This window comes from Paramisgurnus dabryanus, chromosome 19 (assembly GCF_030506205.2).
Source record: "Paramisgurnus dabryanus chromosome 19, PD_genome_1.1, whole genome shotgun sequence".
Taxonomy (NCBI): domain Eukaryota; kingdom Metazoa; phylum Chordata; class Actinopteri; order Cypriniformes; family Cobitidae; genus Paramisgurnus; species Paramisgurnus dabryanus.
In genome coordinates, this window is record NC_133355.1 from 36,157,703 (window position 1) to 36,185,258 (window position 27,556).

The 27,556-nt window shown below is 37.5% G+C and overlaps 1 protein-coding gene and 1 long non-coding RNA gene across 2 annotated transcripts in view; both read left to right on the forward strand.

The window, feature by feature from the left end:
* LOC135780050 (uncharacterized) overlaps positions 1-27,556 on the forward strand; it is a 494,904-nt gene that overhangs the window by 364,326 nt on the left and 103,022 nt on the right. The window lies entirely within an intron of this gene.
* zfpm2b (zinc finger protein, FOG family member 2b) overlaps positions 1-27,556 on the forward strand; it is a 192,848-nt gene that overhangs the window by 85,602 nt on the left and 79,690 nt on the right. Inside the window, exon 2 of the mRNA XM_065268174.2 lies at positions 26,961-27,104. Within this exon, the coding sequence (XP_065124246.2) occupies positions 26,961-27,104 (144 nt within the window). The remainder of the gene's footprint in view (positions 1-26,960; positions 27,105-27,556) is intronic.

Consider the following 27,556-nt stretch of genomic DNA (forward strand, 5'->3'; position numbering starts at 1 on the left):
TTTATTCCCCTGCCTAAACTACCCACTGCAAAAGTTACTGCTGATTTGATCATAACCCATGTTTTTCGAATCTTTGGCATTCCACAAGACATAGTCTCTGATCGAGGACCTCAATTTTCCTCTCGCTTCTGGCGGGCGTTTTGTCAGTCTTTGGGGGCATCGGTGAGTCTATCCTCTGGGTTCCACCCAGAGTCCAATGGGCAAACGGAGAGGCTTAACCAAGATCTCGAGACTACCTTAAGGTGTATGGCGGCTAACAACCCATCCTCTTGGTCTTCCTTCGTCATGTGGGCAGAATATGCTCACAACACCCTTCGCTCCTCTGCTACAGGCATGTCCCCTTTCGAGTGCCAGTTTGGGTATACTCCTCCACTATTCCCTGAGCAAGAGGTGGAAGCTGCTGTTCCCTCTGCCCAACAGTTCGTCAAGCGCTGCAGCCAGACATGGAAAAAGGCCAGACTCAAACTCCTGAAGGTCTCTCAGCAGTACCAGCACCAGGCGAATCGCAAACGCAGTATTGCCCCCACCCTGCGCCCTGGCCAAAGGGTCTGGCTCTCCACTAAGAACATTCCCTTGCGGGTGGAGTCTCGTAAACTTTCCCAGAGGTTCATTGGACCCTTCAAGATTTCTAGGAAAGTTAACCCTGTTACTTACCGTTTATACTTGCCTAAGTCTTTAAAGATTAATCCCACTTTTCATGTCTCACTGTTAAAACCTGTCTTGTCTTCTCCTTTTCTTGTGAAAGGTAAACCTCCCCCTCCTCGTATCATTGGTGGCCAGCCAGCCTACACAGTCCCCCGAATACTGAAGGTCCGTCAAGTACGTGGGTCCCGGCAGTATCTTGTGGACTGGGAAGGCTATGGTCCTGAGGAGCGCTCCTGGGTCCCTACCAAAGACATCTTAGACCGCAATCTTATTCAAGAATTTCATGCTCGTGAATCCAGTCATCCTGGAGGGAACGTCAGGAGTCGTTCCTAGAGGGGGGGGTCCTGTCAGAGTTTTTGCTTTGTAATATTTTATTTTGACCACTAGATGTCGCCCTTGAGCTCTGATGTCTTAGTAATTAGTTATTGGTTATTGCGTTTTCCTAAGACAGTTACTGCCGTAAGTTTACTCTTGTTCTAAGTAGTTTGTCTCTGAGACTGTTTTCCCTTTTGGAAAATTTTCCTTTTTTTGAGACTGTTTTCCCTTTTGGAAAATTTTGCTTTCTTTTGTATTAGATACTCCTCAGTTCTTTTGTTTTACTTCTTTGATGTTAGGGTTTTTGGAACCTTTTTCTTTTTATAATAAATTTCTTTGGAATCAACCTAAGAGAGCGTCTTACTGCTGGGTTATTTCTCCTGTGGCTTAGTGGTGGAACTTTAGACTTTCACACCAGAGACCCGGGTTCGAGGCCCAGTCCTGACATTTATTGTGTTTGGTATGTGTACCATCATTTACCAGACTTTTACCAGATCATTTGTCCATGTTTATGACTCTGACAGTCATTGTTACTGTTTTTTGCCATAAGTCTTCACTGTGCCTATTCAAACTTCTAGATTTATAAGCATCAATAAACTACATTTTAACATTTTATAATGCCTAGTCATACTTCTGTTATTTTGATGAAAGTAACTCAAAAGTAACGCAAAAGTAGTGTAACTCATTACAGTTCAGAGTCAGTAATATTGTAATGTAACTAATTACTTTCAAATGACAGTAATTTGTAATATATAATGTATTACACTTTGGAAGTAACTTGCCCAACACTGATCATCACTAAGTGCTTCTTAACAAGTCTGAGAAAAAACAATATCAAGCTAAGCGCAGTTAGGGAAGCAAATAACCATACATTCGTGTAGTAATATTCCTGTAGCTCAACTACAAGCTCAACAATTACAATGGCTTAGAGCGGTCTCCTTACCTCAACAACATGCTTATGATTATTACACCAAAATTATATTCAGGTTATTTGGGTCAAAAAGGGGTTGAACCCACATCTGTTAGATGGTAATTTAACCTATATTGGGTTGTTTTAACCAATTGTTGGGTCAAATATAAACATTTTCTGGGTTAATGTTCCTTTTTGATCCAGCACTGGGTTGAAAGTAACCCTGCATTTTTAGAGTTTATAAATTTAGCTGTCTTCATCCTTATGCCTTAATGTAAGTTAAATTGATTCAGTGACTATATTATGTATCATAAAAATCCACTTAAGCCTATTTAAATCCAGGATTATAGACTTTTTTCCTGTAGATACAGTAGATAAAAATATTAAGCAGCTGACGGAATAGATAAATGGAAAATAAAGCGAAGTTGTAAATTGTTAGGCCATTTCAATATCTAGTATGGTGACGTGTCTGTGGTTGGCCAGAGCACACACACACACACACACACACACACACACATATATATATATATATATATATATATATATATATATATATATATATATATATATATATATATATATATATATATATATAAAATAAATGTCAATACAATATCAACATAGGATGATCACCTTATAATGATCAACCTTCATGTTTGATTAAAACTAATTAATATTATGGCCATATATTTTTTAAATGTGTTAAATATTTTACCAGAATGAAAATGAACTTTTTTTTGGTTTAGTTTGGTCGTTTAAATTATTATTACAACACTCTAAAACAGTGTGTTGTTTAACCTATTGCTGGGTCAAGTACAAACATTTTCTAGGTTAGTTTAACTCAACAGCTGGGTTAGTCCCAGTCTGGCACAACGCAAAGCATTTTTTTTTAAATGAATAGTCTTTCCTTTTGCCATATTAAACTATGTTATTACCTCAACCTAGACGAATGAATACAAATCTGTCTTTTTTTCAATGCGTGCACTGTACAGCGCATTGTTAATGTGTTAGCATTTAGCCTAGACCCATTCATTCCTGTGGTACCAAATTTTTTTTTATTTTGTGGCACCATACTTACTGGTATAACTCCTCATGTAGCAGTCTTTAAATAGGGAAAACACAGAACTGTTTGGTGGCTGTGGCACCATACTTACTGGTATAACTCCTCATGTAACAGTCTTTAAATAGGGAAAACACAGAACTGTTTGGTGGCTTCCCTGTTTGGTACCATAGGAATGTGGAATATTTGTTTGTTAGAATTACAGAGCTCTGAAGTTTTATTTTCACTATAGCACCTTGATGTGATGGCATTCTGTGCTTTTAACTGTGCAGTGGGAAATCGTTAATGACACAAATCCGGGGCACTAATAGGTGATAGCTGAAGTTGTGAGTGAAGCATCTTTTGCGTACTTTGCTTAAAAGCTCATAATAATAATAATCCGAAAGTGCTTTGGGGTTGAGTCTGCAAAGCTGTTAATACAAATGGCAGCCTTTAAGTTGTTTAATTACCTTTGTGATGGGCACAGTGTGCTTTTAGGATATTGGAATACTGTTAAAGTAAAATAATTATTTTTAGTTTGTTTATGTTAGAAATTTTACTGAATATGATATGCCAGTTATTTGGAGTGGTGAAAGCACCACACACTCTCAGAAAAAATCTATCAAAAAAGGTCCCAAGCTGTTACTAGGGAATAGACATGGCACAACAGGCTTTTAAAGGGGATGAAAGATGAGACTCTCATTGGTTAATTGCACATTACGCCCATAACACACCCATTACTCATTACGAGAATAGGAACAACCCTTTTAGACTGTGTGCTTGGCGCACAAACCATTTGCCCCATCGTTAAATTAGCAAAAGTGGATTCAGACACACCCTTTTAGACTTTGCGCCATGTGCTTTAGACCAGTGGTTTTCAATCTTGTCCTAGGGGACCCACTGCCCTGCACATTTTGCATGTCTCCCTTATCTAACACACCTGATTCAGATCATCAGCTCATAAAGGGACAGATCCATGAACAGAACTGGGTGTGTCAGTTAAGGGAGACATACAAAATATGCAGAGCTGTGGGTCCCCTAGGACAAGATTGAAAACCACTGCTTTAGACCATACGCTTAGAACGTTAAAATAGGGCCCATAAACCTTTTCCTTTTTAGGTAAAATAACAAATTCACAAATCAGTGTAATAAATGATCTAGGGCACTGATCTGATATTGGGTTTGAGGTGTTTGTGCAGGTAATTCAGATCTTTAGTCAGAAAATCGTTTGTCAGACAAGGACACTGTACAGTAGGTCAAATCACAGAGTTAATAGACAGCTGTCAGCTCTTGCAACAGCCATTGTTCCTATATTTTAAAACACTAGTTTTATGATAAGAGTTTATTCAATTCAAATCAGTTTATCATATATATGTCATTTCATTTAAAGAAAAACACCACTGTTTTTGTATATTTTACTATTTTCTTACATCCATTTAGACTATTTAATACATCCCTATCTTTATCTAATGCCTGTATTTAATCTTTGTACAGTGCGGCGTGAATGTGTTAGCATTTAGCCTAACCCCATTCATTCCTTAGGAACCAAACGTGGATGAATTTAAAAGCAACCAAACACTCACATGTTTTCCATTTTTTAAAACTGTTACAAGTTACACAAGGAAGTATGGTGGCACAAAATAAAACGTGGTGATAAAATATGAGAACTATATTGTATGGCAGAAGAGCACTTCTTTCGCACAGTAATATTGACGTATGTTTGTGCGAGAGAGGGAGTACTCAAGAGTGATGATGTTACTGTGCCAAATGTTACTGGGTCAAAGTGCTGCAAACTAAGTGCTCTTTTGCCATACAATATAGTTCTCATTTTTTTAACCACTTAAAAAATCGCCACATTTTATTTTGTGCAACCATACCTACTTGTGTAATGTGACAGTCTTTAAATAGGAAAAAATGGGATTGTTTGGTGGCTTTTAAAATCATCCCTGGTTGGATCCTAAGGAATGAATGGGGCTAGGCTTAATACTAACACAGTCATAACATGCATAAAAAAGATAGGTATGTAAATTTGTCTAAATTGAGGTAAGAACATAGTAAATATTGAAAAAAGGTGGTGTTTTCTTTTAAGGGTAGGATTTTGGATTTTGGCTAATGGGATGCACAAAGTTCTTTATGAAAGTTTTTTTTGTTCCCTTTTTTTCCAAAATAGGCTTTGAGAGCTGATGTACAATCTGGTTCTGATCAGCAAAATAATAGATGTGATTTTATTTTAAAAACAAGGAATTGAAAGTTTGATCTTGGATTCAGAGGCTATGCATGAATCAAATGCAGCACTGTGCTTCAACAGTATTATGTTTCTCTTTGTAAATATCAACAATAGCTAAGTTAGTTTCCTTCATACTGATTTAATGCGCATTTTGAAGTATCGCAAAAGAAACGAGTGCTAGAAACACAAAATTTCAAATAAAAATTCCTTAAACCACAAAAAAATATTTATGCTGCTTAAGGTGGTTTTTATGGTCACTCTTATGGTGGCTCTTAAGCGAAAAAGAGTTAATGTGAATAATAAGAGATGGAAATGCATTTGTCGAATAAATTCCGACGTAGGAACATTACTGATCGTCTAGCTGTTTCTGCTGTTGTTGTCTTTCCCATATTTGGGGCTCAACGTCATCGTAAAGCTCTTGCTGCTAGTGCCTGCATCATAAAGTCTGCATTTCTTTTTCTGTGCACAGCATTCAGTTTGGCAATTACAGGCTGCACTACTAGTAAATTTATAAATTGCAGTCATGTCTCCATTTTCTAATTATTACTGTTGGTTACTAAAACACCACCGTCATTTGCTCAAACTACTTTTTTTTGCTAAATTTGAAAAGATTTGCTTCATGTTTGGATGGAAACCCAGCTATTGCCAACATGGCAAAAAAGAAATATATCACCAAAATGATATTAATGGCAGATTTTTGCTCCTGAATGAAAGTTGTAAAAACCAGACTTAATTATGGTTTAAAACGACTTTTTATTCAAAATGTGTTTAAAATACTTTCCAAACAAGTGATTAATTAAGGTAGAATACAGATAAGAATATTACTAGTAAAATCAATATCACAATATCAAAAATGCTGCATTCCTTCTTCTGTGCACACCATTTAGTTTGGCAGTTACAAGCTGCACTAATAATAAATAGCTTCTTTTGTTTACTGTTATAGGATATCACCGTCATTCGCCCAAACAACTTGATTTTTTTTTGCAAATATTGAAAAGATTTGCTTCATGTTTGGATAGAAACCCAGCTACTGTCACTCATTTTTCATACTCCACTCCTCCAAGTCTTACTTACACTGTGAATTTAAACCATGACTGGGTGTGGCTTCCGGAAGAGGAGTCTGTACAATGCCAGCGCAGCATTACGCATAGTGTGTAAACATTATCGCTTATCGAACAGTCATTACTGCTTATATCGCGGAAAGTATCGTTACCGAATTATCTCCCAGCAGTACCTAAATTCATATCTTGGTAATTTTGGGAAGAATGATGATAATATTTCTACAAAAAATATTTCTACATAGTGGAATAAATGTTAACATTAAAGTCAAAGACTTATATGAAATGTCACATCACCTTCATTAAAACAGTATGATTAAAACAAAATACAAAGACATGGTTTTCCTCTACGTTTGAAAATATACAGCTGCACAACATGCAAGCTGTTTATGATAGCTCACGTCTGAACTCAGTGTACATATCTGGCAGAGTATATGTGACCAGTCATGGAAAGTAGTGACACAAGTTGGATCTGGGCCATTTTGAGTTATTCACAGATTCTGAAAGTGCAGTTTCTAAGCTTTCCAACGATGTGTAACACATGGAAATCTGATAAGATTTGGAGAAGTTGTGGCCATTTGAATATAGGAACTCAGAAAAACGCATACCGAGAAAATCGAGACGAAAGGGACTCTTCTTTACAGCTGGGGGAGACAATAGGGCTCATTTACATCTCATTTAGCTAAGCCATACCCCCTGTAAAGCCGTTTTGAGATACAGATGTTCTAGCATCATATGTAGTATTTTATGACAGAAGTCCGAATGACAACATGCAAAAAATAAACATGACTTTTTACCTTTGTGTTGATCACAAGTCGAATCCAGTATGTTTCAGATGTGTGAATTATCCAATGACCATTTTTGTCCACAAATGCGTATAATCCGTGAAATATAGATGTATAGTCTATTGTTTACATCAGATTTCGCATGAACGTCTGGTAATACAATATAATATACAATCTGAGGACTATTTACATCGTAACATGTAAGGGTATATGCTATTACACTCCGGTAATTTACGTTCCGTTAAACACATTAACCCGCCTTCAAAGTTTGTATTTAAAATAGGGAGGTAGTATAATAGATAATCCAAACAGCGCCGTCGAAAACGTGAAGTCCTTTAGGGATGTAATCAATCGCTTGCTCGTTTCTTCATCAGCCAATGACTACATGGAAAATATTGATAGACAAATTTTTGAATTGAAACCTTTATTGCCCCGAAGGGAATTTGTTCTGCACTCAAGGAAGCCACATTAACAAACATCCAACGACATTGCAAACATTAAAAAACAAAACATAAACAACACAAGACAAGAATAATAGCAATAATAATGGCATACAATAAATCGATAGCTAATTAAAAATGTCTAATTAAAAATGTATATAAAAAAAGTATTTTTTGGGCCTCTGTCTGATCTGTTCAGTAACTGAATGCTCCTCGGTACAAATGATGTAATGGCACGTTTCGTTTTTGTTGATGGCATTCGAAATCTACATCCAGAGGGGAGTAAGAAGAACTCTTAAGAAAAGTGGGTGGGATGGATCATCCAGTATCCTCAATGCCAGATTGAGGGTATACTGGTCTGTAAGATTGGAGATGGTTTTAACATCGGATCCAGTAATTTTTCTGCCCATTTTGGTCACCTTATCCAGCATATTCCTGTTCTGGACAGAAAGACCTCCCCCCCAGCACTGGATGGCAAAGGACACTACACTCTGAATAAAAGTTAAATAAAACAATGTCAAAGTTGTTGTGTCTGCATTAAAACTACGCAATTTCCTTAAAAAATAGAGCCGCTGCTGTGCTTTTGAGTATCTTGCTAGTGTGTTGGCAGACCAGTTGAGTTTATAATCAATAATAGTGCCCAGATACTTATATTCCATCACAGTCTCAATGACAGTCCCTTGAATAGTAACAGGTTGCAGTGGATGGTGCCGTTTCCTAAAATCAATCACCATTTCTTTTGTTTTAGAAATGTTTAAAATTAATGAATTTTGATTGCACCATTCATGGAATTGGTCGACCTCCGTCCTGTAATCCAGTTCATTATTATTTGTTAAAAAACCGACTAAAGTCGCATCATCTGCAAACTTAATCAGTGAACAATTGGAATGGTGACTGACACAGTCGTTAGTATATAAAATAAATAACAATGGTGATAATACACATCCTTGTGGTACTCCTGTGTTTGTCACAATGGTTCTTGACTGACCATGACCCGCCCTCACATACTGTTGTCTGCCTGTTAAAAAGTCCTGAATCCACTTTAAAAGAGTGAGGTTTACCCCCATGCTTGTCAGCTTCTCTATCAATATGTGTGACTGGATGGTATTAAAAGCTGAGGAGAAGTCTGCAAACAGGATGCGTACATAAGAAGCCGGTGTTTCAAGGTGTTTGTAAATTCCATTTAGGAGAGTTGTAACAGCATCTTCCACACCCCTTTTCTCTCTATAAGCAAACTGTAATGTGTCCATGTGAGCTTGGGTTTGTATTTTGAGATGAGTTAAAATAATCCGCTCAAAGCACTTCATGGCTACAGAAGTGAGTGCCACTGGTCTAAAATCATTCAATCCAACTGGTTTGGGTTTCTTAGCAAGCGGTAAAATTTCTGCTATTTTCCATATCTTTGGGACTTTGTGTGTGTCAAGTGATTTCTGAAACAGTCCTTTAAACACTGGGCTCAGTTGTTCTTTGCAGCTTTTTAGGACGGTGCCTTCCAGCCTGTCAGGGCCAGCAGCTTTCCGCGTCCTTATATGGGAGAAGATCCGCACTACTTCCTCACAGCTTACCCTGATTGATGCATTTGCTGTTCCATCAAAGCTGATTGGTGTAGGTGGCAAGTCACTCTCCCATCTCGCAAAATGTTCATTCAGGGCATTTGCTTGTTCGACTGAATGTACCGGAGTGTCAGAGTGGAGATGGTTTTGACCTATAATAGTTTTAATCCCCCTCCACGCCATACGAGAGTTATTTTCTTTAAGTTGTTTTTCAACTTTATCTTTATATTGTCTCTTACCCTGTTTAATTTTCATCTGTATCTCCCTCTGAATTAGCTTCCCTCCACACCTGTCATTTGCTTTGAAGGCTCTTTCTTTATCCACTAAAAGTTTTTTAATTTCAGTTGTAATCCAGGGTTTTGAATTAGAGAACTGTTTCACACGTTTTGTCGGGATCACATTGTCAACACAAAAGTTAATATATGACGTGACAACATCTGCATGGTCATCAACATCTACACAGTCAAAAACACTCCACTCCGTGCAGTCAAAACAGCCCTGCAGAGCGGTCACACTGTCATTATCCCACACACGCACTGATGCGATTTTAGGTTTTTCCCTTTTAAGTTTTTGTCAATAAGAGGGCAATAAAAACACAGTGTTATGATCTGACCCACCTATCGCTTGTTTGTTGACTGCTTTATAAGCATTTCTTATGTTGCCATAGCATAGATCAAGTGTTTTTGAGCCACGCGTGGGACATTTCACATATTGTTGATAGTGGGGTAGTACAGATGACAGGGAGCAGCCGTTGAAATCACCCAGAATAAGTTTGGGAGTATCTGGGGACGCTGCTTCAAGTTCTTGTACATGATGATATATCGCATCTGCCGCTGCTTTATAATCTGCATCAGGAGGAATATACACTAGACATACAAATAGTTGCCCAAACTCTCGTGGTAAATATAGAGGTCTTAAAGAAACTGATAATAGTTCTATGTTTGGAGAATTGATTGTGTGTCTAATAATATGTTGTCTACACCACTTGGTGTTAATATATATACATAATCCTCCACCAGTTGATTTCCCCGTGGCTTGTTGGTCTCTATCAAGTCTTAATGGTGTGCCAAAGCCAGGTAGGGAAAGACTCTCATCATTCATTGCATCGCTTAGCCAAGTCTCACTGAAGCATAACAGACAACTATCTCTATATTCATACCTGTATTGCGTAGAGGCATGGAGTTCATCTAATTTGTTCCTTAGCGATCTCAACATTTAGCCAATTATATAATGAATTCTCTCTGTAACTTATGTGTGTTTGGACTCATGCTGAGCTGCAAGAACTGACATAGAGATGACGTCAAAGTACCTTGTACCTTGGTACTTTGACGCCATCCGACTGCGGCACTGCATAAAGTCAGTAACGCGGCTGACGTAGGACACTGCTGACTGTTATTTGTTCCGCCCCAGCTTCTTTTATTTTTCTTTTGTTTTGTGCGCCGAAGCTTCGTTTACAGTCTGGGGAGACGCACGCTATAAGTTTGAAAAAAAAACTTAGCAAACATGTCTGAGGAACAGGGCAGCCGCGTCACTACAGTGAATTATCACAGTATGAAGGGTGTGAATTCACTGTGATCTCGTGTAATCTCACGTGTTGACTGGGAAGTCCGAAGCAGAAGGAATTATGATAATGTCGGTCTTGTCCATGTCAACAGTCCCAGGAAGCAAACAGTTGTCTACAATCTGTGTGTTTGTTGTAGTTAGGGTGACCACCTGCTAATAAGCCAAGGGGGGACAAGCGGTATGTTTCTGAGGGACAATGTGGGACAATACCATGCGCGGCAGTATTACTCCCGCTTGCATGAAATGACAGCGGAGAGACTTGCCCAAAGTATTGGACTATGGTCCAAAAGAAGTACAGTTTGGGATCAAGGAAAAAAACACCTCAGCAACATAAGCACATAGTCAGTACACCTTACAACATAAACAACACACCACTTGCAACACGATAGGGGGGAGTGGGGGTTTGAGATAGCCCAGCGCAGGCAAGCAGCCATCCGGTCCTGCAGCCATAGGGCGCTGGTCACAGACCCGCCTGTCCGGCTGGGGGTTACAAAGAGGCGAAGGCGAGGGATTTGGGTACTGTGTGGTGATTGCATACAGTATATATGTGTGTGTGTGAGAGTTTGTGTGTGTGTAAGCCTTGAGAGAGTCGCTTCGCCTGGCATCCAAATCTCGGTGCCTCAGTCCGCTGGATGTTAACAGGATATATAAATATAATCGAGACTATAAAAATATAAATCTGCTTTGCATCACTGAAACATGGCTAACAGGGGAGATTGATGATGTAAATCTCGAAGGATATACTCTATTCCGACTGGACCGTGATAGCCAGAAATCATTCAAAACCATCGGAGGAGGATTGTGTTTGTTTGTCAACAACAGCTGGGCAACAAACATCATGGTTCATGGAACTTATTGCTCAATCCATTACGAACTTTTATTGGTGTCTTTCAGGCCATTCTATCTGCCCCGTGAGTTCGGACAAATAACTGTTATTTTAGTTTATGTACCTGGGCCAAATTTTGCATTTGCAGCCGAGGGCATTGCTGCCATTTATAACATGGCACTACGTAACTCATCGGATGATCCGGTGTTCCTTTTGAGAGATTTTAACAACTGTGAATTATCTGCGTTTCTGGCGAATTTGGAACAGTATATAACTTGTCCGTCGAGACTGAGCAAGACCTTGGATAAATGTTTTGGTAAAGTGGATGGGGCATATGTTCCAAGACTGCACCCACCATTAGGACGCTCAGACCACAATGTTATCCACCTCCTTCCAAAATACAGACAGATAATAAAAAGGACTGAACCTGTCATTCAGCAGGTCCAGTCATGGACTAAAGAGTCGATTGAAAATCTCAGAGATTGCTCTGAAAGCACAGATTGGAATCTGTTTTTTAATGATTTTAATTGTGGCAATGTTGATCATGAGTCCTTGAATGACACGATTACCAGTTATATCAACTTTTGTGTAGAGGCAGTGCTCCAAACAAAAAACATTAGACTATTTCCAACAACAAACCTTGGATTAATAAAGATCTTAAACAAACTTTAAATACGAAGAGAAGGGCCTTTCAAAGGAATGAGACAGAGTAAAATAATTAAATAAAGAAATTAAATGTAAGATAAAGGAGGCCCAAATACAGTATAAAGGGAAAGTTGAAAATAAATTTAAAACTTGCAATGTCATAGATGCATGGAAAGGACTAAATATAATGATGGGCAAACAACAGAAACGGGCACAATTGGCTGTTGTCGATAATGATCCCTATAGCTATGCAAACAATTTAAATGTTTTTTTTTTCAAGATTTGACAATCATGTAGATATTGAGCATAATGTTCCTCTGATAGAATCTGAACCTACAGTATTAGAATAGAGGTAGGGGAGGTTATCAAAGTGCTCAGCAGAATCAAACCAAATAAGGCTACTGGTCCAGATGGCATTAGGGGTATTGTTCTAAAAGAGTGTGCAGTACAACTTGGGTATGTATGTACTATGCTGTTTCAGATCTTTTTAGACGATGGCTTTGTGCATGTAGCATGGAAAAATACTACCATTATTCCAGTACCCAAAACCACCTATGCAAGAGATCCTAAGGACCTTCGGCCAATAGCCCTCACATCAGTCCTTTCCAAGTGCATGGACCGAATATTAAGCAAGGAACATTTAGCACAAATTAATGGTTCTGTTGACCCATTACAATTTGCTTACAAGCCTAATCGGAGTACCATTGATGCCTCCCTGACCTTACTTCATAGAGCCCAGCATCATTTAGATAAAACTGATGCTTGTGTCAGAATGTTTTATGGATTTTACATCAGCATTTAATACCGTACAGCCACAAATTTTAAAAGGAAGGTTTCGAGATTTTGGTGTATAGGTTAATTTTATGGATTGAGAAATTTTTAAGCAATAGGCTCCAAAGAGTCTGTGTTAATGGAGTCTCATCTGACTGCATAGTCTTACATTGTGGGTTACCACAGGGATGTGTATTATCCCCTTTGCTCTTCTCTGTATATACTAATGAGCTTCAGTGCAACAGGGATGATCTTGTACTGATTAAATATGCAAATGATCTGGTTTTAATTTCTTGCCAAACAGACAGGAACTGTTCCACCTATTTTGAGTGTATTGAAAGTCTTGTACAATGGTTTGACAACAGTCATTTACGGTTGAACATTGGAAAGACAAAATAATTATGTAGTGGGAATCAGAATAAGAAATGCACAACTGCTCTCCCATACGAACAAGTTACTATAAAAGGTGTAAAGATAGAGCAAGTCCAAAATTTAAAATATTTAGGTCAAATCATCGATGACAAACTTTCGTTCCAGGATAATGTGGACTTTGTACATAAGAAAATTAGACAACGCTTAAGTCTACTTAGGAAGTTGCGAAACTTCAACATTGAAAGGAAAATTTTAACTACTGTATAAAGATCAATGATTAAAAGCATTTACAACATCGTCTTATGGTATGGAAATTTAACAATGAAACACAAGAATAACCTAACAAGAGTAATTAATGAAGCGAATAAGATTATCGACCATAAACAGAGTACATTGCAAGAACTATTTTCTCATTTTTTGGAGAAAAAGGCATTAGCGGTTTACTCATCCCCTCCACTACTGCTTTGAGGTCCTCCCTTCGGGGCATAGGCTACGCGCACCATATGCCAAAAATAAAAATTTTAAAAGATTATTTATTCCATTGGCAGTGACTGTTTTAAACCAAACTTTCAATTAGGGCCGTTATTGTGAATGTTGTATTAATCTAACTGAATCATGTATTTTTTAATAAGTATGTATGTATCAAGTATTGTGTTATTTTTAATGTGTTTTTTATTATGTGGTGTGTAATGTGGTTGTAGAATGTTTGTTGAAGCCAGTGTTTAAAGATGAATTTCTGTCCAGTGAATCTGAACAGACAATAAAGTAAATCAAATCAAATCATAATGTTGTCACAATGTGTGGGTCACAGTGAGCTAAAATTGTAATCACACAGCGCACTCACTGTGTGCTCATATATGTGACCCGTCATGGAAACCAGTGACAGAAGTCCGCAGCACAACTTTCGAGATAATGGGAAATAATGTTTTTTTCAAAATTGGTGATTTTCATTTTTTTTTTTGCAGAATCTGTTAGTTGAGATCACGAAGAAGCCTCTCCATGTTTTAGATAGCAGTTTTTGTATATTTAAAAGCGTACATTTTGCGGTTGAAATCGGCTTGTTTTTCCAGAGATTCTAGGGTGCAGCGGGGGGCGTCATTGTCTGTGTGTATTTACATACTGGATAAGCAGCTTTTGTTTGTTTTGTTATTGCCCCCGCCCCCCCAAGGGGACAGCGTGGCTACTTAATAGGGATAGTTCACCCAAAAATGAAAATTGTCATTAATGACTCACCCTTGCGTCGTTCTAAACTCGGAAGACCTCCGTTAATCTTCGGAACACAGTTTAAGATGTTTTAACTTTAGATTTAGTCCGAGAGCTTTCTGTTCCTCCATTGAAAATCTATGTACGGTTTTCATGTCCAGAAAGGTAATAAAAACATTATCAAAGTTGTCCATGTGACATCAGTGGGTCAGTTAGAATGTGTTGAAGCATTGAAAATACATTTTGGTCTAAAAATAGCAAAAAGTACGACTTTATTCAGCAATGTCTTCTCTTCCGGTTATGTTGTGAACGGCATGAAGTCATGTGACTGTAGCGACGCGGCTGAACTGTTATCCTCAGGCATGTTTGCAAAGTTGTTTTTTTTTCAAACTTACAGCGTGCGTCTCCCCAGACTGTAAACGAAGCTCGGGCGCACAAAAAAAGCAACTGAGGCGCAACAGATAACAGTCAGCCGCGTCATACGTCAGCCACGTCACTGCAGTCACGTGACTTCAGTGTCTTGTGCACACGGTTATAAAAACAACAGCAAATTTTTGTTTTGTTTACAAAAAAAACTATTATTAAAAGTTATTTATTTTCTACATTTTTAGGAAACGTTCTTTTTACATGAAAACAAATTACTTTTTTATAAGACGGTTTTTTTAAGCATTGTATGCTTGTTTGAAATATTTAATAAATAAACATTAATAGCTATCTGTGTGTTGTTTCCTTATTTTGGAATTACAGTGGTAGGATTATACACTCTTTCATTAGAAAAAACATGAACATATTTACAGTATAAGAGAGTTTATCTTACATTTTTATTCAGTGTACATAAGAGTTGCCTATACCATTTTATCAGTAGATGCTAAGAGACATTTATTTATATATTATCTGTTTGCAAACTTTTTTCTTTGATGGCACATTTTCTGACCTTTTTGACCTAAGCCATACACCCTGTAAAGCTCCCCACTGTAAAGCTTTAGGGTGCACTCACAATATCCAAACCGCGATTGGGCTTTTTTCAAAACAATCACATCTTAATGACGAAAGCGCGCCCGGACTCGGATCGATAAAAAGTACAGTGTGAGTGTGTGCACCTGGGGGAGTAGAGAGGGGTGACAATCGCACTAGGGCATGGTTTGGTTTGGATAATGTGAGTGCGCCCTTAAAGCACAAGGGGGAGCTTTACAGGGGGTAGGGCTTATCTTCCAATGAGATGTAAATAAGCCCTATTGTCACTTCCAGCAGCAGGCAGAGGTAAAAACAAAATCTTTACCTGCCATTTTCTAACCTTTAAGATTTTTTGAGTGCCTACCTTCAAATTGCCACAACTTCTCCAAATCTTATCAGATTTCCATGTGTTACACATTGTTGGAAAGCTTAGAAACTGCACTTTCAGAATCTCCATGCACATACACACACAAACACGGCACACGGCACACTATCACTGCAACACCCCAACAATCAATCACTTCCTGCTAGCTGTGGGCTCCTGTACTACCAACCTCTGAGTTACACACAAGTCAGACTCTCTAAACACTAGGCCACAATGCTTGTACAAAACAAATCTGTGAATGATTATTCCTATAATATTTCTTAGAATTTATAGGTAAGACGGATGACTCTTGGGCGAACATTTTCCAGACATGTGTGCTGTCCTGCTTTAACAGAATGAGTGTGCCGTTCCCCAAAAATTATGACCATAGTGTGAACTCACTGTGAGTGTACCATGACCTCACATCATGACTACAGTATCAGCTCACTGTGAGTGTACCATGATCTCACATCATGACTACGGTATCAGCTCACTGTGAGTATACCATGGCCTCACATTGTTACCATGATATGAGCACACTGTTAGGGTAGTGTGACCTCACATTGTGACCATGATATGAGTGCACAGTGAGTGTATCATGATTTCACATTGTGACAATAGCTCATTAAGTGAGGTCATACCACATCCACTGTGCGCTCATACTATGGTCACTATGTGAGGTTATGGTACACTCACAGTAAGCTCATACCATAAACTCAACATTCTGAATTCACAATGAGCTCACATATAGCTCACACTGTGATTATCATGGTATGAGAATGCTGTGACGTCACTGTGATCCTCCAGTATCCACCTTTTCCTAATGAGATATAGTAAGTAGGATGCCCCCCTTGTGTTGTATTGCCTCCTTTTAACCTGCTCAACATTTTTAAATCACAGTGAGCTCACATATAGCTCACACTGTGATTATCAAGGTATGAGAATGGTGTGAAGTCACTGTGATCTCGTGTGATCTCACGTGTTGACTGGGTTGTGGGATACAGCATTCCATACAGTCTGATCTGGTTATCAAATGGAGTCATCCATGTGTTGCATGCAGAAAGTAGCATACTATAGAAGTATATACTGCCACAACTCTATTTAAAAGTACTTTATAGTATGCTATTTTGATAAACAGTGCATTTGAAGATCAGAGGTTGACTCATGCATCTTTTAGGTCAAATGGAAAAACTACATACCGTAACAAACCAGTATAGAAAGGATGGAATCGGAGAAGAACTAAGTGTGATTTGCATGCGTCTCAGTACTGTCAGATTGAATTAGCTCAGGTGTAATTAGAGCACTGAAGAGCGTCCTGCTTTGGCTGTGGTGTGCGATTGGGGTAGCATGGCTGTGCACTGGCGCCAACTGATACTGTGCCGGGCCGCTATCACCATGCAAACACACGCCTCCAACATCACAGGCAGGCAGCAATTCCAAGCATGAAATTAGTAGTCACTCAGATCATGCCTGCATACTTGCATATTTCTCTTCATTGTGTTTTCAGCTCTGCGTGTCTTTGTGCATTTAAGAGAATGCAGGAGTGTTTTAAGGATAGCAAGAGTTTAATTATAGCGAGTTTCAGTGGTGTTAGAGTTGGCAAACACTTTCACATATCCCATTTTGTTTAACAAAGGCCAGATTATTGACCTTGATTTCCGTCAGTTAGAATTAAGAAGTAGAGGACTGTAGTCCAAACCGTCCGTTCGCTGTAGGCTTTGAAAGCGAATTCTGTTAAAGAAAATATATCACCTGACAGTGAACTTTGATTTTTATCATTTTATAGGTATTATTTATACTATTATAGCAACATTACACATTAACTAGGGTTTCATAAATGGGAACTTGACCTTTAAACTGTGCTTAGATATGCCAAAAAGTCTATATTCAAATGAATATAGACTTTTTGGCATATCTAAGCACAGTTTCTCATTTTCTCGAAACTTGTGCTGCCATCTTGTGTCACTGGTTTCCGTGACGGGTCACAAATGTCAAATACTTTATCTCAGTGTTTTCTCTAAGACGGTCAAGCAGTTAAATTAGGAGCAAGTTTAGAAGTCTCCTATACTTCTCAAATGTTTCTCCTGACAAAAATACCATAGTAATTCCAAATGTTTCTTTTTTAATATTAAAATATCAAATTATTACATTAATACTGTAGCTTTGTATGCTTATTGTATGACAACAGTTTGTGTCTATTTTAAATTCTACTAATGAACTTTGTCTGAGACAAAATACAGAGTTAATACAGAACTCCATTAAGTCACCTGTAATATGAAAGAGCAAAATCTGAATCATTTTCATTTTTGCGATCATCAAATAAGGCACAACTCTGACCTTGTTTTTTCCACACTGTAAAAATGCAAACATTGAAACCAATATTTTTAATATCAAAGGTGAAAACCGCATCTGTTTCAATTTATTCAGGTGGCTGCTTTTCCCTGAATGCCCCCTGACTGATGTAAAAACATGAATATGCAAATATCAAAGTACATGTAGAGCCAGAAGGTAAAGGCATCTCTTGATAGAATGTAGCCAATGTCTTTTTTAACAGAGGAAAAAATTAATCAAACAGAGAAAAATGAACTTTGTGATTGCATGTGTGTACCACCCAAAGGCATGGCAAGCAAATGAAAAATCAACATTGCACCCATTGATAAGCCAAATTAATAAGAAAGCGTGCAGCGTCTACCTCCAATGCTCTTGCATGCGTGAAACTTTGTTATCTTTAAGCAGACGAACCTTAAGCTTTGGATCAGTTCCTGCGTCTGCCTGAACACTTTGTGGTTGCCTTCATTTATGGTCTTAAAGGTACAAAAACAAATTGCATGACACAGCCATAGAATTTGAGAGACAGGCTGTATTATGGACATAGTGGTAAATGCATTTTGTGCAGTGATTGCTCAAGCAATTATTCATTTTACTATTGGTCATATTTTGGGTTTGGGATATGAACAAACCACTAATCTTACTATGTAACCTGCTTCACCTACAGACAATGTGTGCTGTTAGTAGAGCTTTGCTGTTTCTTTACTAAACAGACTTACAGTAGACAATGAAATGGGCAATCAAATCCAGCAGGTTTCTATACTGTAGTAGAAGGAGTGACTATTTAGCATGGGCGCGGGAAGTGGGGGTGCTGCAGGTGCTGCAGCACCCCCTGGTGGCAAAGATTTAAAATTGCGATGGCAATAAAATGATAGCTTATAAATATCTCTGATTGTTTGTTTCTGTTCCAAGACATTTTGTATGTCATGCTTGGGGTGTGTGATGAAGAGAGGGATAATTTTAGTAATTTTAAAATTATTTAATTTAATTCAGTGTTTATTAGCCAATCAGATTTGTTTTGACGACGTGATTGCGATGCACCCCTGCGAATACGTATAAGCTAGGGATGTCCCGATCCGATCACGTGATCGGAAATCGGCCCCGATCACGTGGTTTCAGACTCGATCGGGATCGGACGTTACCTCCCGATCAGGACTCGGATACATATGCAGGGTTTAAAATCCATTAAGTTCTCGCTCTGCTCCGCGCCAGTGTACGCGCTGCGCTGGTGCGTGTGAACTGAAGAGAATAGGCTTGTTCGACTTCATCCGGCTGCCGGTTCTTGTGGTGCTGCATGACGTCAAAGTTCCGCGAGAAAGATGTAAAAGCAAACTCCTCCGTATGATTTCGCGGACCACTCTCGCGGTAGTTTGACGTCACCAGGGTGTCGAGTGTTGCGGCGCCGCATGAAGTCGAACAAGCCTATTGACGTGCTTTCATTCATAGGCTTCACACTCGTGCGTGCAAGGAACCGACGACAAAACCGCGTTTTTACCGCTCATTTAAACGACGCGTTGATCGTTATTGTCAACATGTGCTCAGACGCAGCTCCGCGTCTCACTCAGAACCTCAAGAACGCGCATTCGCGCAGGATCATTTGACATTACTGTAGAGATGAGAGAAAGAGAGGTAAGAATGGTGCCCATGTCGAAAAAACTTAATAGAAGTCTAGAAACAAAGTATTAAAGTATGTATAGCCATGTCACTCATCTCATTACAAAATGTTAACTAGATAACTGGATACAACTGATTGTATAGTTTAATAAAATAATGTATTTTGATTATACAAATCAATTACGACCTAACTATAGTGATTGTTTAACTAACAGCTGACCAGCTTAGGGAATCTCTATGGCTAATTTATAAGATATATTACTGAATCAGTATGTTGTTTTTCTTGTTAATTGAGTCTTTTTGGGTAGCCTATCTTATGCCTAGAATGAGTCAAGGAGGTTAAGTCTTATAACTTCATTCAAAGTTTGATCAATTGTGCATAATGACATGTGCACCAAATGCATATAGGGTGTCAGACTCATAGATTTGCATAATTTAAAGTTCAGGTTTTAAAGTTTGGGTCAACATGTGGCACAGCTTTAAAACTGAATCTTATAAAATCCTATCAGAGATACAAAATGTCATTGAAACACACCCAGTTGCTTTGCTGTCATCAGGATTAAACATGTTACCCCTCGAACCCTCCCTCCTAACAGAGCATCCCCACAAAACAAACCCCAATTTAACCCCTGAACATATATAGTATATATTCATTATTTTTTAACATATCTGTAGTTATGCGCTGGCACAGAGTTAGACTCTTTTGACTCCACACAGAAACAGCAATGCGTGCGGCATGACATAAGGAACATCCTGGACTGGTTCTGTTTTTTTGCTCTTCTTTATTCTTTTTTTTTAATGTATTATAGAAGTATCGGATCGGGACTCGGTATCGGCAGATACTCAAAATCAAATGACTCGGACTCGGACTCGAGGGCAAAAAAACCTGATCGGGACATCACTAGTATAAGCATAACAGACAAGCATGCACACTCACAGCCACAATGACGAATGCATTTACTAGGCTTTCTGTATCTATCAATTCAATTCAATTCAATTTTATTTATATAGCGCTTTTCACAAAAGTCAATTGTTTCAAAGCAGCTTTACATAAATAGAAGCAGTGAAAAGCACAGAAAACGACAGATAGCACAACAGAATACATGATAGCATGAGCAGTTAAATTTGCTGCGGCTATGACTCAATATTATAATTGCACGTATTACTAAAGCAACGTATCAGCTTCGCAATGTCTCAGAAGAGAATATTTTTCAATCACACAGCCCAAAAGTCCCGAGGACTAGCGTTATTTCTCCAACTGACTCCACATCCTGCATATCAGAAAAAGGTCATCTTTTCAAAAACTATTTAAAAATATAGCCAAATTGTTTCGCGGTGTTTAATGCACATGTAAATGTTACATAACATTTAAAGTAAACATTTAAAGTAAAAAAAGATTGAATTAAATGATTAATACGACACGAAAGGAACTAAATTGTAAACCCTCGATGTATACAGTAATAAGGAACATGCGCATTTAAGAGTGGTGGGCATTGCAAAAATGAATATAAATTATTCTCATGCATCGATTTTAATGTTAAACATCTATAAATCCAAATGAATCTATATGGAATATATTCCGACAATTTAGGATATGATGTTTGAATTTTAAAGTCGAAAAATATCTTATTTTTACACCGCCGTACAGGAGGCATGGCAAACTGAAACAAAACTTAAGACACAAATATTACATTTACGTGTAAAAATAGAATTAAATAAAAACCCGTAAATTAAAAGGTCCACTAATCGCCTTAACTCGAGTGATGTCAATAAAGTTTCCATGTTAGAATTTAGAAATAGTAAAAACTTAAGCAAAGGAAAACAAAGAAGGCGTATAGGCTGCACGAGTGAGAATGTATAGCCTACATAAATTGTTTCCATGCATTCGACTTTCCTGCAAACTTGCTCAAAGTTAATTCTCCTGTTTTTCTTTTTCTTAACATCTTTAAACTCCATGTTGCACTTAAGCTACACCATACAGAACAGAAGACCCGGTGCGTGATGCGTGCCAGAGGAGACTCCGCACATGACTCGCGTTGCATTTTGTAATTTGTGTAACTTTTTGGACACCTTTGTTACTTTGGCCTAGTCTATATATAATATTTCTGATTATATGGCATATGGCTAATAAAGTAATGAATAAAGTAATGATGAAAAATATGCTTAATCAACGGCCCGGCGTGAGAATAGTAGCAGAAAATAACTTCTCAAATGTTTCTCCTGACAAAAATACCATAGTAATTCCAAATGTTTCTTTTTTAATATTAAAATATCAAATTATTACATTAATACTGTAGCTTTGTATGCTTATTGTATGACAACAGTTTGTGTCTATTTTAAATTCTACTAATGAACTTTGTCTGAGACAAAATACAGAGTTAATACAGAACTCCATTAAGTCACCTGTAATATGAAAGAGCAAAATCTGAATCATTTTCATTTTTGCGATCATCAAATAAGGCACAACTCTGACCTTGTTTTTTCCACACTGTAAAAATGCAAACATTGAAACCAATATTTTTAATATCAAAGGTGAAAACCGCATCTGTTTCAATTTATTCAGGTGGCTGCTTTTCCCTGAATGCCCCCTGACTGATGTAAAAACATGAATATGCAAATATCAAAGTACATGTAGAGCCAGAAGGTAAAGGCATCTCTTGATAGAATGTAGCCAATGTCTTTTTTAACAGAGGAAAAAATTAATCAAACAGAGAAAAATGAACTTTGTGATTGCATGTGTGTACCACCCAAAGGCATGGCAAGCAAATGAAAAATCAACATTGCACCCATTGATAAGCCAAATTAATAAGAAAGCGTGCAGCGTCTACCTCCAATGCTCTTGCATGCGTGAAACTTTGTTATCTTTAAGCAGACGAACCTTAAGCTTTGGATCAGTTCCTGCGTCTGCCTGAACACTTTGTGGTTGCCTTCATTTATGGTCTTAAAGGTACAAAAACAAATTGCATGACACAGCCATAGAATTTGAGAGACAGGCTGTATTATGGACATAGTGGTAAATGCATTTTGTGCAGTGATTGCTCAAGCAATTATTCATTTTACTATTGGTCATATTTTGGGTTTGGGATATGAACAAACCACTAATCTTACTATGTAACCTGCTTCACCTACAGACAATGTGTGCTGTTAGTAGAGCTTTGCTGTTTCTTTACTAAACAGACTTACAGTAGACAATGAAATGGGCAATCAAATCCAGCAGGTTTCTATACTGTAGTAGAAGGAGTGACTATTTAGCATGGGCGCGGGAAGTGGGGGTGCTGCAGGTGCTGCAGCACCCCCTGGTGGCAAAGATTTAAAATTGCGATGGCAATAAAATGATAGCTTATAAATATCTCTGATTGTTTGTTTCTGTTCCAAGACATTTTGTATGTCATGCTTGGGGTGTGTGATGAAGAGAGGGATAATTTTAGTAATTTTAAAATTATTTAATTTAATTCAGTGTTTATTAGCCAATCAGATTTGTTTTGACGACGTGATTGCGATGCACCCCTGCGAATACGTATAAGCATAACAGACAAGCATGCACACTCACAGCCACAATGACGAATGCATTTACTAGGCTTTCTGTATCTATCAATTCAATTCAATTCAATTTTATTTATATAGCGCTTTTCACAAAAGTCAATTGTTTCAAAGCAGCTTTACATAAATAGAAGCAGTGAAAAGCACAGAAAACGACAGATAGCACAACAGAATACATGATAGCATGAGCAGTTAAATTTGCTGCGGCTATGACTCAATATTATAATTGCACGTATTACTAAAGCAACGTATCAGCTTCGCAATGTCTCAGAAGAGAATATTTTTCAATCACACAGCCCAAAAGTCCCGAGGACTAGCGTTATTTCTCCAACTGACTCCACATCCTGCATATCAGAAAAAGGTCATCTTTTCAAAAACTATTTAAAAATATAGCCAAATTGTTTCGCGGTGTTTAATGCACATGTAAATGTTACAGAACATTTAAAGTAAACATTTAAAGTAAAAAAAGATTGAATTAAATGATTAATACGACACGAAAGGAACTAAATTTTAAACCCTCGATGTATACAGTAATAAGGAACATGCGCATTTAAGAGTGGTGGGCATTGCAAAAATGAATATAAATTATTCTCATGCATCGATTTTAATGTTAAACATCTATAAATCCAAATGAATCTATATGGAATATATTCCGACAATTTAGGATATGATGTTTGAATTTTAAAGTCGAAAAATATCTTATTTTTACACCGCCGTACAGGAGGCATGGCAAACTGAAACAAAACTTAAGACACAAATATTACATTTACGTGTAAAAATAGAATTAAATAAAAACCCGTAAATTAAAAGGTCCACTAATCGCCTTAACTCGAGTGATGTCAATAAAGTTTCCATGTTAGAATTTAGAAATAGTAAAAACTTAAGCAAAGGAAAACAAAGAAGGCGTATAGGCTGCACGAGTGAGAATGTATAGCCTACATAAATTGTTTCCATGCATTCGACTTTCCTGCAAACTTGCTCAAAGTTAATTCTCCTGTTTTTCTTTTTCTTAACATCTTTAAACTCCATGTTGCACTTAAGCTACACCATACAGAACAGAAGACCCGGTGCGTGATGCGTGCCAGAGGAGACTCCGCACATGACTCGCGTTGCATTTTGTAATTTGTGTAACTTTTTGGACACCTTTGTTACTTTGGCCTAGTCTATATATAATATTTCTGATTATATGGCATATGGCTAATAAAGTAATGAATAAAGTAATGATGAAAAATATGCTTAATCAACGGCCCGGCGTGAGAATAGTAGCAGAAAATAACGACCCTGGCAGAGAATCTTGCAATATAATGATGTATGCGCCGTCAGCTCATCTTTACTTTATGGATGGGAGGTGCGAGTGAGTTTTTAAAAGAAGACATACATGGGTAGAGTGGTCTGCAGAATAAAAAGCTTGTGAACAACTTTAAAATTTCATAACTCTATACCCCCCCGCCATCCGCACCTCAGCACCCCCTACCGAAAATATCTTCCCGCGCCTCTGCTATTTAGTGACCACAATATCTTTTGGAGCAGACTAATTTGACTTTAGTCATAATGCAGCCACATAGCGAAACCCTAGCAACCACACCTTAACAGCCATATGCCAACAGCCCAAGTAAAACTCAGGAACTAGGGATGGGCATTCGATTAAGTTTTCTTTGTCGATCGTCGGGAGAATTAACGATCGACTATCGATTAATCATTAATATTTTTATAATAAAATTTGTTATTTAACTTTTATACTTAAAAAATGCAATGAATACAAATATACAGCGTGTTTTTCCTCGATGAGACCTTTATTACAAGATCAACTTGTGGCAGACAGTTAAACTATGTTTTAAACATATATTTGCGTGCATGTGCGGTGCTCTAAAGCAGCGGAACCTGCAGCTGCGAGCCAGCGTTCAGAGACCTCATTAGTTCCAAAATAAATAAAAAAAAACAGATTCATGTTTAATATTAAATTAAACAAAACAAAACACATAATACTTAGATCTGAAAGGTTTTGTCAAAATGTAACTCAAAATTTTTCAAGCCAGAAGAAAGTGCAAGATATTAGCCTTCCTAACATTAGGCTATAACAAATTAGGCTACTTAAAGCCTCGTGAAAAACAAGTAACTGGCATAAAACTTCTGCACCAGTCTACTGATTTTTTTTGAGAAATAAAAGCATGTTTTGGGGTCAGACGCGACCGCAACCCATGGTGACCGTCAGTCCAGCCGCCGCCGAAAACAGCCGCTCCGAGGAGACTGACCGGGATGCACAGGTACCTCAGCGCTAACTTGGCTTATTCCGCATACAGAGTATGTGTGAAACAGCGTGCGTTTTGTGAGCCCCATTCACCATTGTTTAATTATACTAACATAGTCTTTTAGTTTTTATTTGTTGTAAAACAACAGTAGACACAAATTTACTATGGTCTCCAACTCCACAATATACCATAACCATGGTATTTGTTGTAAAATTGCGGAAATACAAATCGTTTTAATCTGCAAAAAAAAAAAAAAACATTTTCACAATGATAAAATCATGGCTAATTTTCCTAAGGTAGTAATTACAAAATTATATATGTTTGAAAGACGGAGATGCGCACCTGTCAATCTATTACATAACAGAGCGAGGCCAGAGACAAACGTGCTCATAATCTGGAGTAATATGGAATAATGTGTGCATCTTTGAATAACTGTAAGTATAAATTTCTTTTAAATATATTTTGTCATATAAAGTTTTGAGACATGGCCTAATAATGCTTTTTTCACTTTAATTGCTCATTTAGACTTATTGTGCGGGTAACAGCGTTTTTGACACATTTACCTCAGAGATTATTTTAGCAATATTGCTTTTTTCCGGTAATAATAATACAATTTATATTTCGATCCTGTTTCATTGTCTGTTTATTCATTTCATTATGCTGTTATGTTAATGTGAGGATATTTATTTGCCATATGAAACGTGCCGTTATATGAATACTTTTGTATAATATTCAAATATATGCGGAATAATGTGTGCGTCTTTGAATTCATACAGTTGCTTATTTTTGTCATAAAGTTTTGAGAAATAATAATATTGTGAGGATTTATTTCCATATGAGTGCTTTTTGTCGTTGAATACTCTCGTTTATTATTTGGAAATCATATACATAGGAAATATATAATGTGGAAGGGTAGACCTGCAAAGTTACTCTGCTTATTTTTATTTATGATATATGTGGAGATAAATAAAGCATTGCAAAACTGCTGATTTGATCCATTCAGATCCTGACCACCAGGCTAGAGATTTTAAACATCCTTAATCCACATTTACTAGTCTGTCAAATAATATCTAACATATATTGTTTTGTGAAAAAAAATGATGCTTTGTTCTATTGTTTATGGGGAAAAGTGTTCACAGAAAGTGTCAATCACATGAACGTTTTATATGCAGAATAAGCGGTCAGCAGCGCACTGCAACGGGTATTTGACGGATTCGCCGCACACATACGCAAACGCACTGCATACGCAGTATTTGTGAAACAGGAGTTAGATAAAAAAAAATGCATTCAATTAATTGATAACAAATTAACGTGATCGACGAAATTCTTAACAATCAATTATCGATCGTCGATTAATTATGCCCATCCCTACCAGGAACACGCTGACATTGTGACCACTTGCTTTTCTTTCAAAAGAAAGTGAGTCCCTTTATCTTTAGCTTTTTAAATAATCAAATGATATACCTCCTAATTAAGGGCTTTGGTTATTTTCCTTGTTGTGACTTTCAAGAGTTCACCTCAGTATCTTAAGCACTTTTTTCTTGTCTGTTTTTCTTCAGGGGTGTTTGAAAATGGTCTAGAGACAGACTCTGAGGAGAAGAGAGAGATACTGATAGAAAAGGACAGGTCTGTTGAGAAAGATTCACTGTTCCTCACTGAACCTGGGAGCATCAACTGTAAAGATAGAGATCACTTGATGAACGGTAAGGTCGATTCCCTTTCTGTTCTATTTAAAATATATTGTTTGGTAAAACTGATACCTGCAAGACAATGTAATTGCCTAAAGATAATAGAGATAAGAGAATTATAATTGATATAAAAAAATATTGAACAATCCTTTGGAGCAATGAGACAATTGTTGACAGTTATCTAGAGTTATAGCTCTTTAAGAGTACTGTATAGAGCAGGGGTAGGCAATGTTGGTGTGCCGATGTCCTGCAGATTTTAGCTCCATTGAATTCATTTATTTGGATAGCAAAGCTCAGGTAACTGAAGAATTTGCTGGTAAATATAGCTTTATATATTCAAATCTCTTACTTTTGATTCAGACTTTGGTAACTTGGCATTTGTGAGCAAAGTTCATGAAAATATTTGTGTTTTTGTTGCACATGTTACATGTAATTACTATAGTAAATTATGCATAATTACATGTAAC